General features: G+C 44.7%; 1 protein-coding gene across 1 annotated transcript in view; it reads right to left on the bottom strand.

The window, feature by feature from the left end:
- arid3c (AT rich interactive domain 3C (BRIGHT-like)) overlaps positions 1-15422 on the bottom strand; it is a gene marked incomplete at both ends in the record, with an annotated part of 83817 nt that overhangs the window by 40718 nt on the left and 27677 nt on the right. Inside the window, one exon of the mRNA XM_080499225.1 lies at positions 1025-1097. Coding sequence (XP_080355351.1) covers positions 1025-1097 — 73 coding nt within the window. The remainder of the gene's footprint in view (positions 1-1024; positions 1098-15422) is intronic.

Consider the following 15422-nt stretch of genomic DNA (forward strand, 5'->3'; position numbering starts at 1 on the left):
ATAGTAGAGGTGAGATTAGAGGTAATAGTAGAGGTGAGATTAGAGGTGAGAGCAGAGGTGATAGTAGAGGTGAAAGTAGAGGTGATAGTAGAGGTGATAGTAAAGGTGATTGTAGAGGTGATAGTAGAGGTAATAGTAGAGGTGAGATTAGAGGTGAGAGCAGAGGTGATAGTAGAGGTGAGAGGAGGGGTGATAGAAGAGGTGATAGTAGAGGTGAGATGAGGGGTGATAGTAGAGGTGAGAGGAGAGGTGATAGTAGAGGTAATAGTAGAGGTGATAGTAGAGGTAATAGTAGAGGTGATAGTAGAGGTGATAGTCGAGGTGATAGTAGAGGTGATAGTAGAGGTGAGAGGAGAGGTGAGAGAAGAGGTGATATCAAGCAAACTACCTCCATGCTGAGCCAGAGCTCAGAAACACACAAGCTTTATGAGGCAATGAGATTATTTGGAAAAGATCAGTGAAATGAGATTTAATCTCTCTGAGGATCAATTCACCTCATTAAAAGTCAAAGGTCTCGGCTGATCTTTTTCTTCTCACAGTCCAGATGGTGTCCAAGCAGGAAGTAATCAATAAAATAACCTGTTTCTTTCCCCATGAATCCAAGTTGGTGCATTGTGAGGAGCTTCCTATCTACCTATTCCTATGCTGACTCCTCACTGTGGGACAAGACGCCACGGCACCGGCAGCAGCCAGGAAAATACAGCAGCAAAGAACTAACACCACCAGGACACGAGGGCCAGAATACTGTACCAATACTATACTAATACCATAGAAATACTATGCCAATACCATGTCAATCAGCCACGAGCACTGACTGATGTCTGTGGATTGGTCCAACGGTATCCTCTCTGGGTTACCTGGTTTAGGACTACCCAGGACTTCTGGTCCTAATGGTCCTACAGAATCCTCTCTGGGTTACCTGGTACAGGACTACCCAGGACTTCTGGTCCTAATGGTCCTACAGAATCCTCTCTCGGTTACCTGGTACAGGACTACCCAGGACTGAAGAATCATTGTTACTGACCTCTTCTCTGCATGAAACTGAAAAGATCATCCAGGAACTCTTTGCGCTTCTCGTCGTCATCCAGCTCGTACAACTGAAAAGAGAAAAACAAGAATTAACTACAAAATTCCTACAGGAAATTTTATTGTGCCTGCCACCTGCTGCCGAACTCCTGCTATATACTAATATACTATAGGGTCGGCCCCACAAGCCCGAGCCTAGGGCAGGACGAAAAGTGCGCGTGAACCAGCTAATTAGCTAGTGATCCTTGATCCTAGGCCACCCTCCAAATTTCAGCTCAATTGAACAAACTTGTTAGCATGCTAACTAGCATGCTATGCTAACACCTGTGAACGACCTGAAAATCACACGGGTTACTCCCCAGGTGTCCCTGACCCAGAATCTGGTCTTATCTCACATGCTGATCTGCTAAGCTAACTAGACTGGCATTAGCATCAGCCTTAAAAAGCATTAAAAAGCACGCTACCCAGAATACTGAATGCGTGTGTATGTGTGTGTGTGTGTGTGGCTGGTAACATGTCCACTTTATCAAAGCAGCAGTGTGCAAGCAGGTAGAATCAGTGCTACAGTCTCTGATGGCAGCCTGATGAGGTACAGCTGTGTGTGTTGGCATGGAGACGGATCCCGACACAGACTCTGCACTTGTCACTGAGTGGGAGACGCTGTGTCAGAACCAGGAGGACAAGGTGATACGCAGGTCCCGAACAACTGGTTACAGTTCGAGAACTGTGACACTTGGTTGAAAAATGTCTTCATCATCAGAGTCAGAAGAAGTTGAAGGATGTATAGTGAGCTTCTCATGTCCTCACGATGTTCCATCTCCATGTGAGGACTTGAGACAAATGTCTCAACTTTTGGGTTGTGAGGGGGAAAATGGCTCCTCAAAATACATCAGAGCGGGAAGGAGAAAATCCTGCACACAATACTGCCAATTAAGTCTTTTTGTGGGAGAACCATGTCTTTTCCAGACAAAACTGTCCCCTCGTGAGAAGCATCCTGTAAGTACATGTTGATGTATAATATGATGAGAAAGGCAGAAATGTGGCCGTGGCAACTAGAGAGAGCCAGTTTGTTGTTGTTGTTTTTTAATCTGGGGAAAACTTTATCAAACTTGAAGGCTCAGAATTTAAAATAGGTGATAAATTGAACAAATTTACACATTTACACATTTGAATAGAGGACAAGAGTGGCAACGTTTTAAAAGTTAAATTAAGTTTCTACCTGAAAATATGTTGCATTGAAAAGTGAGTTTTTGGGGGGGTATTTCCTCAGTTCCCATCCGCTTTGAATGAGAAGTATTTTGCCTTTTTTTTTTTTCCTTCAGGAAACCGTTAGCGTTAGCCCTTATCTGAATAATAACACACTATGCCCAAATTTTCTGCACATTTTGATGTGCTTTTTGTGTACTTGCTCCAAACGGTGCAGGACTAGTTACGTGCCGAAAAAAACAGCAGTACAATTTTTTTTAAATTCTTGAATTCTTCTGTAAGAGTCATATTTGTGTCTTGCCTGTTAAAGAGGCCTGGGCCCTTCTGCTCGGCCCCAAACAATGAGGTCCTAGCCTCCGTTTAGGGCTCGCTCCCTAACAATGAGGTCCTTGCCTCCCTTTAGGGCTCGGTCCCTAACAATGAGGTCCTAGCCTCCCTTTAGGGCTCGGCCCCTAACAATGAGGTCTTAGCCTCCCTTTAGGGCTCGGTCCCTAACAATGAGGTCCTAGCCTCCCTTTAGGGCTCGGTCCCTAACAATGAGGTCCTTGCCTCCCTTTAGGGCTCGGTCCCTAACAATGAGGTCCTTGCCTCCCTTTAGGGCTCGGTCCCAAACAATGAGGTCCTTGCCTCCCTTTAGGGCTCGGTCCCAAACAATGAGGTCCTTGCCTCCCTTTAGGGCTCAGTCCCTAACAATGAGGTCCTAGCCTCCCTTTAGGGCTCGGCCCCTAACAATGAGGTCCTTGCCTCCCTTTAGGGCTCGGTCCCTAACAATGAGGTCCTAGCCTCCCTTTAGGGCTCGGTCCCTAACAATGAGGTCTTAGCCTCCCTTTAGGGCTCGGTCCCTAACAAGGAGGTCCTAGCCTCCCTTTAGGGCTCGGTCCCTAACAATGAGGTCCTAGCCTCCCTATAGGGCTCGGTCCCTAACAATGAGGTCCTTGCCTCCCTTTAGGGCTCGGTCCCTAACAATGAGGTCCTAGCCTCCCTTTAGGGCTCGGTCCCTAACAATGAGGTCCTAGCCTCCCTTTAGGGCTCGGTCCCTAACAATGAGGTCCTAGCCTCCCTTTAGGGCTCGGTCCCTAACAATGAGGTCCTAGCCTCCCTTTAGGGCTCGGTCCCTAACAATGAGGTCCTAGCCTCCCTTTAGGGCTCGGTCCCTAACAATGAGGTCCTAGCCTCCCTTTAGGGCTCGGTCCCTAACAATGAGGTCCTAGCCTCCCTTTAGGGCTCGGTCCCTAACAATGAGGTCCTAGCCTCCCTTTAGGGCTCGGTCCCTAACAATGAGGTCCTTGCCTCCCTTTAGGGCTCGGTCCCTATCAATGAGGTCCTTGCCTCCCTTTAGGGCTCGGTCCCTAACAATGAGGTCCTAGCCTCCCCTTAGGGCTCGGTCCCTAATTAAATGTGGGCACCAAACGTCAATGCAGTTTGTGGTTTGAGGTTGTTTACAGCTGAAAGCAGCTCAAAGACTTCCTCCAACAAACTGTCTGGGCAACCTTGAGCTCAAAGAGGGCGGGGGGTGGGGGGGGGGGGGGGGACAGGAAAACGCCTTATGGTCATAAATAAGTGTGTCACATCAGGCAGGTCTTTGTCAGCTCTCATCAAAATGTCACATCAGCTCTTCATATTTAACCCTTTAAGAGCTCCTGAGCTCACATCAACGTCAAGGCTTCACAAGTCGGGGAAGGAGTTTTTATTAATGCTTCTATTAATGCTCAAAAGGTTCCATTAACAGATACCTCATGTGAGATATAACTATGGATGGGTACCTTTCAATACTTATAAGTACCAATATTCAGTACTTTTGTGTTTTTGTGGTGACAAATGTTAATTTGTTTAATAATCTAAAAATCTTTCAATTTAACATATTTATTTCTCAATATATAAACCTTTACAAATATATGAAAACACAATCCAACTGTTTGTATTTTAATATAGCAGTTGTTTCACAAATGTATGAAATCCCTGACCTACAACTACGCAGTGTTTTTTCTTAACAATATACACACATTAAAATCCAGCTCCCTTTCCCCTCTGGAAATACTGAACTGTAGATCTGTGATGATAGATCTGTTCAGGTAGATCTGTGAAAGTAGAGCGGTACTTTGTGAGGGTAGAGCTGTTCTGGTAGACATGTAGATCTGTGAAAGTAGAACTGTAGATCTGTGATAATAGATCAGTACAACTGACAACAGATTTGTAGATCTGTGCTAGAAAACTTGATGGATCTCTACCTGTCATGCTCTTCTCTACCAGCTGGGTTTACTGACGGAGGTTTACTGATGGAGGCTTAGGCTGATGGAGGTTTAGACTGATGGAGGTTGACTGATGGAGGTTTATGATGGAGGTTCAGACTGATGGAGGTTTACTGATGGAGGTTTAGACTGATGGAGGTTCAGACTGATGGAGGTTTACTAATGGAGGTTCAGACTGATGGAGGTTGACTGATGGAGGTTTACGATGGAGGTTTAGACTGATGGAGGTTCAAACTGATGGAGGTTTAGACTGATGGAGGTTTACTGATGGAGGTTTAGACTGATGGAGGTTTACTGATGGAGGTTCAGACTGATGGAGGTTCAGACTGATGGAGGTTTAGACTGATGGAGGTTCAGACTGATGGAGGTTTACTGATGGAGGTTTAGACTGATGGAGGTTTACTAATGGAGGTTCAGACTGATGGAGGTTGACTGATGGAGGTTTACGATGGAGGTTTAGACTGATGGAGGTTCAAACTGATGGAGGTTTAGACTGATGGAGGTTTACTGATGGAGGTTTAGACTGATGGAGGTTTACTGATGGAGGTTCAGACTGATGGAGGTTCAGACTGATGGAGGTTTAGACTGATGGAGGTTCAGACTGATGGAGGTTTACTGATGGAGGTTTAGACTGATGGAGGTTTACTGATGGAGGTTCAGACTGATGGAGGTTCAGACTGATGGAGGTTTAGACTGATGGAGGTTCACTGCTGGAGCCACCCTCCAGCCATAGCAGCTTCTATAGTCCAGCGTTAACAGGCTCCTGATCAATACTGGAAACAGACCATGACCTTTGGACTCAGTGGGACTGAGAACCAGAGATCACTGATCATTTCCTGTCACCAAATTAAAGCACCGGTGCAGGTCAGCACTCACAGGGAGGGGTGTGTGTGTGTGTGTGTGTGTGTGTGTGTGTGTGTGTGTGTGTGTGTGTGTGTGGGTGTGGGTGCGTGCGTGCGTGCGTGCGTGCGTGCGTGTGTGTGAGTGTACCCTGAGTGGCCGCACTGCAGGCAGTCCAATGTTCAGGGAATATGTGAAGGTAAAAGAAGAGCAAGTGATGGGAGGATGTTCAGTGCAGAGTGGATGACAAAACTGCAGATCAATGGGCGGACAAAGATCAACCTGAGGCTGAAACACACCTTAACATACTGCAAACACCTCAACTGAAACTAGTAGTACTTCATCATAACAACTTCACCTCATCAACTGTACGTGTCGCCCTGTACTGGACGTTAACACACCTTAATGAGGACACCCTGCAAGGGACGACACGCCACTGTTTAACACATATTTACCTGTTAACACACCTTAATGAGGACACCCTGCACTGGACGACACGTCAATGTTTAACACATATTTAACTGTTAACACACCTTAATGAGGACAACCTGCACTGGACGACACGTCAATGTTTAACACATATTTAACTGTTAACACACCTTAATGAGGACACCCTGCACTGGACGACACGCCACTGTTTAACACATATTTAACTGTTAACACACCTTAATGAGGACAACCTATACCGGACGACACGTCAATGTTTAACTGTTAACTGTTTAACTGTTAACACACCTTAATGAGGACACCCTGCACTGGACGACACGTCAATGTTTAACACATATTTAACTGTTAACACACCTTAATGAGGACAACCTATACCGGACGACACGTCAATGTTTAACACATAACTGTTAACACACCTTAATGAGGACACCCTGCACTGGACGCCACGCCACTGTTTAACACATAACTGTTAACACACCTGAATGAGGACACCCTGTACTGGACGACACGCCACTGTTTAACACATATTTAACTGTTAACACACCTGAATGAGGACACCCTGTACTGGACGACACGCCACTGTTTAACACATATTTAACTGTTAACACACCTGAATGAGGACACCCTGCACTGGACGACACGTCAATGTTTAACACATTTAACTATTAACACACCTGAATGAGGACACCCTGCACTGGACGACACGCCACTGTTTAACACATACTGTAACTGTTAACACACCTTAATGAGGACAACCTCTACCGGACGACACATCAATGTTTAACACATAACTGTTAACACACCTTAATCAGGACACCCTGCACTGGACGACACGCCACTGTTTAACACATATTTAACTATTAACACACCTTAATGAGGACACCCTGCACTGGACGACACGTCAATGTTTAACACATATTTAACTGTTAACACACCTTATTGAGGACACCCTGCACTGGACACCACGCCACTGTTTAACACATATTTAACTGTTAACACACCTTAATGAGGACACCCTGCACTGGACGACACGCCACTGTTTAACACATATTTAACTGTTAACACACCTTAATGAGGACAACCTATACCGGACGACACGTCAATGTTTAACTGTTAACTGTTTAACTGTTAACACACCTTAATGAGGACACCCTGCACTGGACGACACGTCAATGTTTAACACATATTTAACTGTTAACACACCTTAATGAGGACAACCTATACCGGACGACACGTCAATGTTTAACACATAACTGTTAACACACCTTAATGAGGACACCCTGCACTGGACGCCACGCCACTGTTTAACACATAACTGTTAACACACCTGAATGAGGACACCCTGTACTGGACGACACGCCACTGTTTAACACATATTTAACTGTTAACACACCTGAATGAGGACACCCTGTACTGGACGACACGCCACTGTTTAACACATATTTAACTGTTAACACACCTGAATGAGGACACCCTGCACTGGACGACACGTCAATGTTTAACACATATTTAACTATTAACACACCTGAATGAGGACACCCTGCACTGGACGACACGCCACTGTTTAACACATACTGTAACTGTTAACACACCTTAATGAGGACAACCTCTACCGGACGACACATCAATGTTTAACACATAACTGTTAACACACCTTAATGAGGACACCCTGCACTGGACGACACGCCACTGTTTAACACATATTTAACTATTAACACACCTTAATGAGGACACCCTGCACTGGACGACACGTCAATGTTTAACACATATTTAACTGTTAACACACCTTAATGAGGACACCCTGCACTGGACGACACGCCACTGTTTAACACATATTTAACTGTTAACACACATTAATGAGGACAACCTATACCGGACGACACGTCAATGTTTAACTGTTAACTGTTTAACTGTTAACACACCTTAATGAGGACACCCTGCACTGGACGACACGTCAATGTTTAACACATATTTAACTGTTAACACACCTTAATGAGGACAACCTATACCGGACGACACGTCAATGTTTAACACATAACTGTTAACACACCTGAATGAGGACACCCTGCACTGGACGACACGTCAATGTTTAACACATTTAACTATTAACACACCTGAATGAGGACACCCTGCACTGGACGACACGCCACTGTTTAACACATACTGTAACTGTTAACACACCTTAATGAGGACAACCTCTACCGGACGACACATCAATGTTTAACACATAACTGTTAACACACCTTAATCAGGACACCCTGCACTGGACGACACGCCACTGTTTAACACATATTTAACTATTAACACACCTTAATGAGGACACCCTGCACTGGACGACACGTCAATGTTTAACACATATTTAACTGTTAACACACCTTATTGAGGACACCCTGCACTGGACACCACGCCACTGTTTAACACATATTTAACTGTTAACACACCTTAATGAGGACACCCTGCACTGGACGACACGTCAATGTTTAACACATATTTAACTGTTAACACACCTTAATGAGGACACCCTGCACTGGACGACACGCCACTGTTTAACACATATTTAACTGTTAACACACCTTAATGAGGACAACCTATACCGGACGACACGTCAATGTTTAACTGTTAACTGTTTAACTGTTAACACACCTTAATGAGGACACCCTGCACTGGACGACACGTCAATGTTTAACACATATTTAACTGTTAACACACCTTAATGAGGACAACCTATACCGGACGACACGTCAATGTTTAACACATAACTGTTAACACACCTTAATGAGGACACCCTGCACTGGACGCCACGCCACTGTTTAACACATAACTGTTAACACACCTGAATGAGGACACCCTGTACTGGACGACACGCCACTGTTTAACACATATTTAACTGTTAACACACCTGAATGAGGACACCCTGTACTGGACGACACGCCACTGTTTAACACATATTTAACTGTTAACACACCTGAATGAGGACACCCTGCACTGGACGACACGTCAATGTTTAACACATATTTAACTATTAACACACCTGAATGAGGACACCCTGCACTGGACGACACGCCACTGTTTAACACATACTGTAACTGTTAACACACCTTAATGAGGACAACCTCTACCGGACGACACATCAATGTTTAACACATAACTGTTAACACACCTTAATGAGGACACCCTGCACTGGACGACACGCCACTGTTTAACACATATTTAACTATTAACACACCTTAATGAGGACACCCTGCACTGGACGACATGTCAATGTTTAACACATATTTAACTGTTAACACACCTTAATGAGGACACCCTGCACTGGACACCACGCGACTGTTTAACACATATTTAACTGTTAACACACCTTAATGAGGACACCCTGCACTGGACGACACGCCACTGTTTAACACATATTTAACTGTTAACACACATTAATGAGGACAACCTATACCGGACGACACGTCAATGTTTAACTGTTAACTGTTTAACTGTTAACACACCTTAATGAGGACACCCTGCACTGGACGACACGTCAATGTTTAACACATATTTAACTGTTAACACACCTTAATGAGGACAACCTATACCGGACGACACGTCAATGTTTAACACATAACTGTTAACACACCTTAATGAGGACACCCTGCACTGGACGCCACGCCACTATTTAACACATAACTGTTAACACACCTGAATGAGGACACCCTGTACTGGACGACACGCCACTGTTTAACACATATTTAACTGTTAACACACCTGAATGAGGACAACCTATACCGGACGACACGTCAATGTTTAACACATAACTGTTAACACACCTTAATGAGGACACCCTGCACTGGACGCCACGCCACTATTTAACACATAACTGTTAACACACCTAAATGAGGACACCCTGTACTGGACGACACGCCACTGTTTAACACATATTTAACTGTTAACACACCTGAATGAGGACACCCTGTACTGGACGACACGCCACTGTTTAACACATATTTAACTGTTAACACACCTGAATGAGGACACCCTGCACTGGACGACACGTCAATGTTTAACACATATTTAACTATTAACACACCTGAATGAGGACACCCTGCACTGGACGACACGCCACTGTTTAACACATACTGTAACTGTTAACACACCTTAATGAGGACAACCTCTACCGGACGACACATCAATGTTTAACACATAACTGTTAACACACCTTAATGAGGACACCCTGCACTGGACGACACGCCACTGTTTAACACATATTTAACTATTAACACACCTTAATGAGGACACCCTGCACTGGACGACACGTCAATGTTTAACACATATTTAACTGTTAACACACCTTAATGAGGACACCCTGCACTGGACACCACGCCACTGTTTAACACATATTTAACTGTTAACACACCTTAATGAGGACACCCTGTACTGGACACCACGCCACTGTTTAACACATATTTAACTGTTAACACACCTTAATGAGGACACCCTGCACTGGACACCACGCCACTGTTTAACACATATTTAACTGTTAACACACCTTAATGAGGACACCCTGTACTGGACACCACGCCACTGTTTAACACATATTTAACATTTTACACACCTTAATGAGGACAACCTGCACTGGATGACACGCCACTGTTTAACACATATTTAACTGTTAACACACCTTAATGTGGACACCCCGCATACTATATGGTACCATCCCATACATTGTAGCCCGTTTCCACTGCACAAAAACTGCAGGAATGGACTGGGATAGTCCTTTAAGGTTTGGGTTTCCACCGCAAGAATTTGGGATTTTCCAAAAACAATGGCTCCAAGGGTCGAGGCTTTTCTGCCGTCCATCCCTTGGGGGACTCAGGACAACAGAACGGTCTGATTTTGAGGAGCAGTCTGCTGATTGGTCAGTGAATTAAGACACGCCATCAACATTTTAATATGTCAGCTGTATGAATCCTCTGCTGTTAACATATTCAGCTTTGCACTGGTTAGTTTTTAATTTTTGCTGCACAAGTTTCACGTTGGTCCAAAGGAGCAGAGACGAGGCAGAGAGACAGGGATATGGTCTCTATACCCGGGGATTCGCTACAGCTGTAACCAAAGCTCTCCTGACTCTGCTCGTTGTGTCACGTTGCGTCGCTGGCAGGTGCTCCATTGTGTGGGCCACCGTATGTCGCCCCGGAATTCCAGAACCTGCCGGTGTGAGCAACATGATGACCGGAGTCAGACCGCGTCCACACACGGTGCACCGGGATGCCGCAGCTGGTTCGAGCCCCGAGATCTGTTCTCTGCTCCAACATGGAGGTTGCAGCTGCAGCTCTGTGGCTGCAAAAGAAACAGTGAACTAAACAACGAGTGCCAAGCGGAGGATGTAAACAACAACAACAGAGGATTCATAAGGTCCAGGTCATTGTTGTGATGTCACATATCTGAGGAGCTCTAAGCCCCGCCTACTTTCTGGAGGAAATGCACCAGATTTAGCTCTGGGTAGCTCTACCTTTCTGCTCCATACCTGAGCTTTTTGTGCAGTGAAAATGAGGCTTTATAGTGCAGAAGTCATGGTGAAGGAGGATTGAGTCACCTGGAAGGTGAGCCACATCAGAAGGTCAAATGACTTCACATCAGGCCTGATTTACTGAGATCAGTTTGTGATGTTTCCTGCGGTGCACAAACAGGAACCCTACGTGAACTTTAAGGTTCCACGTCGTTCACGGTTTCTGTTCTCAACACAATCCCAATAAATAGAGATGAGATGGAATGAAAGACTTTAAGCTTTACTGCCTTTGAGCCAATAGAAAGGTTCAATCTTCATCCCTTATTCCGCTTCATCCATCACTTGTAGGAGAGGGAATCAGGAGGTTAATCCTGACCTCTGCCGCCCGGCACAACTAATCCATATTTGATAGTGGGCAGAATTTAGCAGAGCTCCTTCAAAGTGACAGGAAACAGCTCAGCGTGTGGATCAGACGGGGTTAAACCCAACGAGTGCGTCAATACTGGTGCTTTGCTTTCTGACCACAAGATTCAAACTGCGGTGTGTCAGAGTCAACGATTAAAGACAAAGAGAAACACCTTTCCCTTGGTGGGGAGAGACGTACAACAGGCTGCTGAGGTGATGCCATCACGTGGATGGATGGAGCTGCTTGGTTCCGCTGGATGGAGAGGCTGTGCCTCAGAAAACAAACCAAGGAATGAAGTTCTTGCGTCAGCTGTGGCATGCTGGAACAACTGCCTGGAAGACTGGAACACTGCTTCCTGCTCCCAGAGAAACCCCAGATCCATCTTTTATCAAGAAGCGATGATTCTCAAATCAAGGTTGTGCTTTAATGTGAAGGACTTCCTGTGAATGCTGAGCTCCAGGTCAAGGTTAATCCGTGTCAGGTTCATGGTGCCAGGTTGTTGGTGAGGAGAAATAGAGGGACTATCTTCTTTCCCTTCGTTGCAGCGCAAAGACAAATGACAGCAGCTTCAAAACTTGGACATTGACTTGTAACACCTTCCTGTTCAGACGATGTCCAAACCGCTCATAAAAAAATAATAAGTGGTTTCATGAGCCGCTTGTACTCACTCATACAGCTGGAATTTTGATCAAGTAGATTACATAAGAGATGCAGATCATTCTTATCTATGAGCAGACGACAAAACAACGCACCAGTCCTGCAACCAATCAGTTTCTGTCATTTCTCATCCACGTGTTTGGATCGTGTGACCTGCATTAAAAACTCTCTTTCTTCTCATGACTTCCAGATGAAACTGAACTCTCTCTACAGTAGAATGATGTCAGGATGATAAATCTCTCTACAGTAAGATGATGTCAGGATGAGAAATCTCTTTACAGTAAGAGGATATCAGAATGATGCATTTCTCTACAGTAGGATGATATCAGAATGAGAAATCTTTCTACAGTGAGATGATGTCAGGATGAGAAATCTCTCTGCAGTAGGATGATGTCAGAATGATACATTTCTCTACAGTAGGATGATATCAGAATGAGAAATCTTTCTACAGTAAGATGATGTCAGGATGAGAAATCTCTCTACAGTAGGATGATATCAGAATGATACATTTCTCTACAGTAGAATTATGTCAGAGTGAGAAATCTCTCTATAGTAAGATGATGTCAGGATGATAAATTTCTCTACAGTAAGATGATGTCAGGATGAGAAATCTCTCTGCAGTAGGATGATGTCAGAATGAGAAATCTCTCTACAGTAAGATGATGTCAGGATGATAAATCTCCCTACAGTGTTGGGATCTCACAGGACCACAGAAAGTTTGTTCATTTCTAGGAAAAGACAACTGTCATATGTCATGATACACAGTCATGACATATGAATTCTGACCCAGGAATGTGATTGTCTTTCACACCGAGTGGCGGGGGGGCCCTTTCGCAGGACCTTCCTCCCCCCACTCTCTGCTCACAAGACTCTTCCCCCATGCAATCAGCATGCATGGGGGGAACTGATTGGTTGAAGCTCTCAGGCTTTGACACCTCCGAATCAACACACGTGGAACAAAAGGCATTCAGCCAGCCTCCACTCTCTCTCTTGCAACAAAGACTCAGAGGAGGCGAGTTGCTGAAGGCAGCTCCCCAGCGTTAGCACACAGCTAACACCAGAGGCCTTCACTCCTCAACTCCTCTGCTGACCCGACCACGAGGGTCAGACCTTCCCCTGATCCAGAGACCAGCACCCAGAGTCTGATCTCCAAGGAAAACCAACCGGTTTCTCCAGGACGGACCAGGGAAAAAACACCTCACAATACTTCTTTGTGTTTTCCTCAACCAGCAGGAAAACCATCACAGACCTGAGCGACCAGCTCCTCAGTCTGAACAAAGGAACAACCAGGAGCTGCAAAGAAAGACTCCTGAAACATCAACTTCATCTTCTCCTCCTCAGCCTGCAGAACCAGCAACCACAGTTAGCAGGAGGTGCTAACTACAGGAGAAGACACCAGCTTCCCTCCAGCAGGACAACAACTGAACTCCTTCAAGGAAGTGGTAACAACAACTGGGCTTTACCTGAGATTAGTTAAACCTGATGCTATAGAACTGTTTAACTTCATGAAGATGTGTTGATTCTGTTACAGCGATTGAGTTCTATAGATAATGATATTAGGAGCAGTTATCAACCTGTAAACCAACGTTAGCTCTGCCACAGACACAGGGTCTGCATGCTAATCTTTGCTTTACTAACTAGTTAACTCACAATCCTACACATATCACATCAAAGACAACATCACACAGTAACTGAACACCATCTGACGACTCCTGACATTTTACAAAACAAGTCGCATTCACATCAACTCATTCTAGAAAGGGTCCTTTAGCAGAGACACACAGGAAGCAGACGCTAAGGCTAGCTTCCATTGTTCTCCAGCACATGGTGGAGACCCAGGACAGACTTCCTGCTCTCTGATAATCTCCATTTGGAATGTAGTTTCTTGTGATCCGCCATCTTGTTTTGTAGTTCCATCACACGTCTCACACACACACTCCATCCAACTCTCTCTCTCTTTTTCTCTCTCCACACACACACAAACACACACACACACACACCCAGCTGTACATAGGTAGTTAGAATCTGTGTTTTATTTGTTTTCATTGTAAATAAATATAATTTGGAATCATACTTGCTGTTTTATTAATGAGCACAAAGGAGAATGAAATGTCGACTCTTCTGTGTCAAGAACTCCAAAATCCTTCAAGCTTTACTGTTAATTCTGGTAATTGTATTTAATTTAACTATTAATTCAAATTCCTGATTAACTGTTTAGTATATCTTATGAGACTGATATAACTGAATTGGCTATCATTTCCTGTTAAGACAGGTGGAGCTCCGAGGTTCTGATACAGATCAGATTAAATTTCAATATTATTAATAACTATCTTTGATAATTATTAATCATTATTGATAGCCAACCATAACATAACTAGTGATCCTCATGAGGTAAGAAATCCCTACAACAGTTAGATGTCAGGATGAGGAATCTCTCTACAGTAGAATGATGTCAGGATGAGAGTGATCCTTATGTTCCAGTCATTGCATGGTCCTCACTTTCCAGGCGTTACATGACGTTGCATGGTCCTTACATTCCGGGCATTACGTGGTCCTTACATTCTGGGCGTTGTCGTCAGGCCCCTCAGTACATTGCTGACATGCTGAGCCCGAGTGTGTGTGTGTGTGTGTGTGCGCGCGCACACATCCTGTGATGGACTGGAGACCTGTCCAGGTCTACCTGTCCTCACCTGTCCTCACCTGTCCTCACCTGTCCTCACCTGTCCTCACCTGTCCTCACCTGGACCATAGAAAGCTGCAATTAGTTCCAGTGCCTTGTGACCCAGAACAGGATTAACGCATGGATGGATGAAAGGATGATAGATGGATGAATGAAAGGATGATGGATGAATGGATGAAAGAACTGATGTGGATGGATGAACTATGGATGGATGGATAGATGCTGGATGATGGATGGATGGATAGATGCTGGATGGATGGATGATGGATGGATGATGGATGGATGATGGATGGATGATGGATGGATGATGGATGGATGATGGATGGATGATGGATGGATGATGGATGGATGGATAGATGCTGGATGGATGGATGATGGATGGATGATGTTAGCACCTGCATTTATAATTGTACTTCCTAC

Source organism: Blennius ocellaris (assembly GCF_963422515.1).
Source record: "Blennius ocellaris genome assembly, chromosome: 7".
In the NCBI taxonomy this organism is placed as follows: domain Eukaryota; kingdom Metazoa; phylum Chordata; class Actinopteri; order Blenniiformes; family Blenniidae; genus Blennius; species Blennius ocellaris.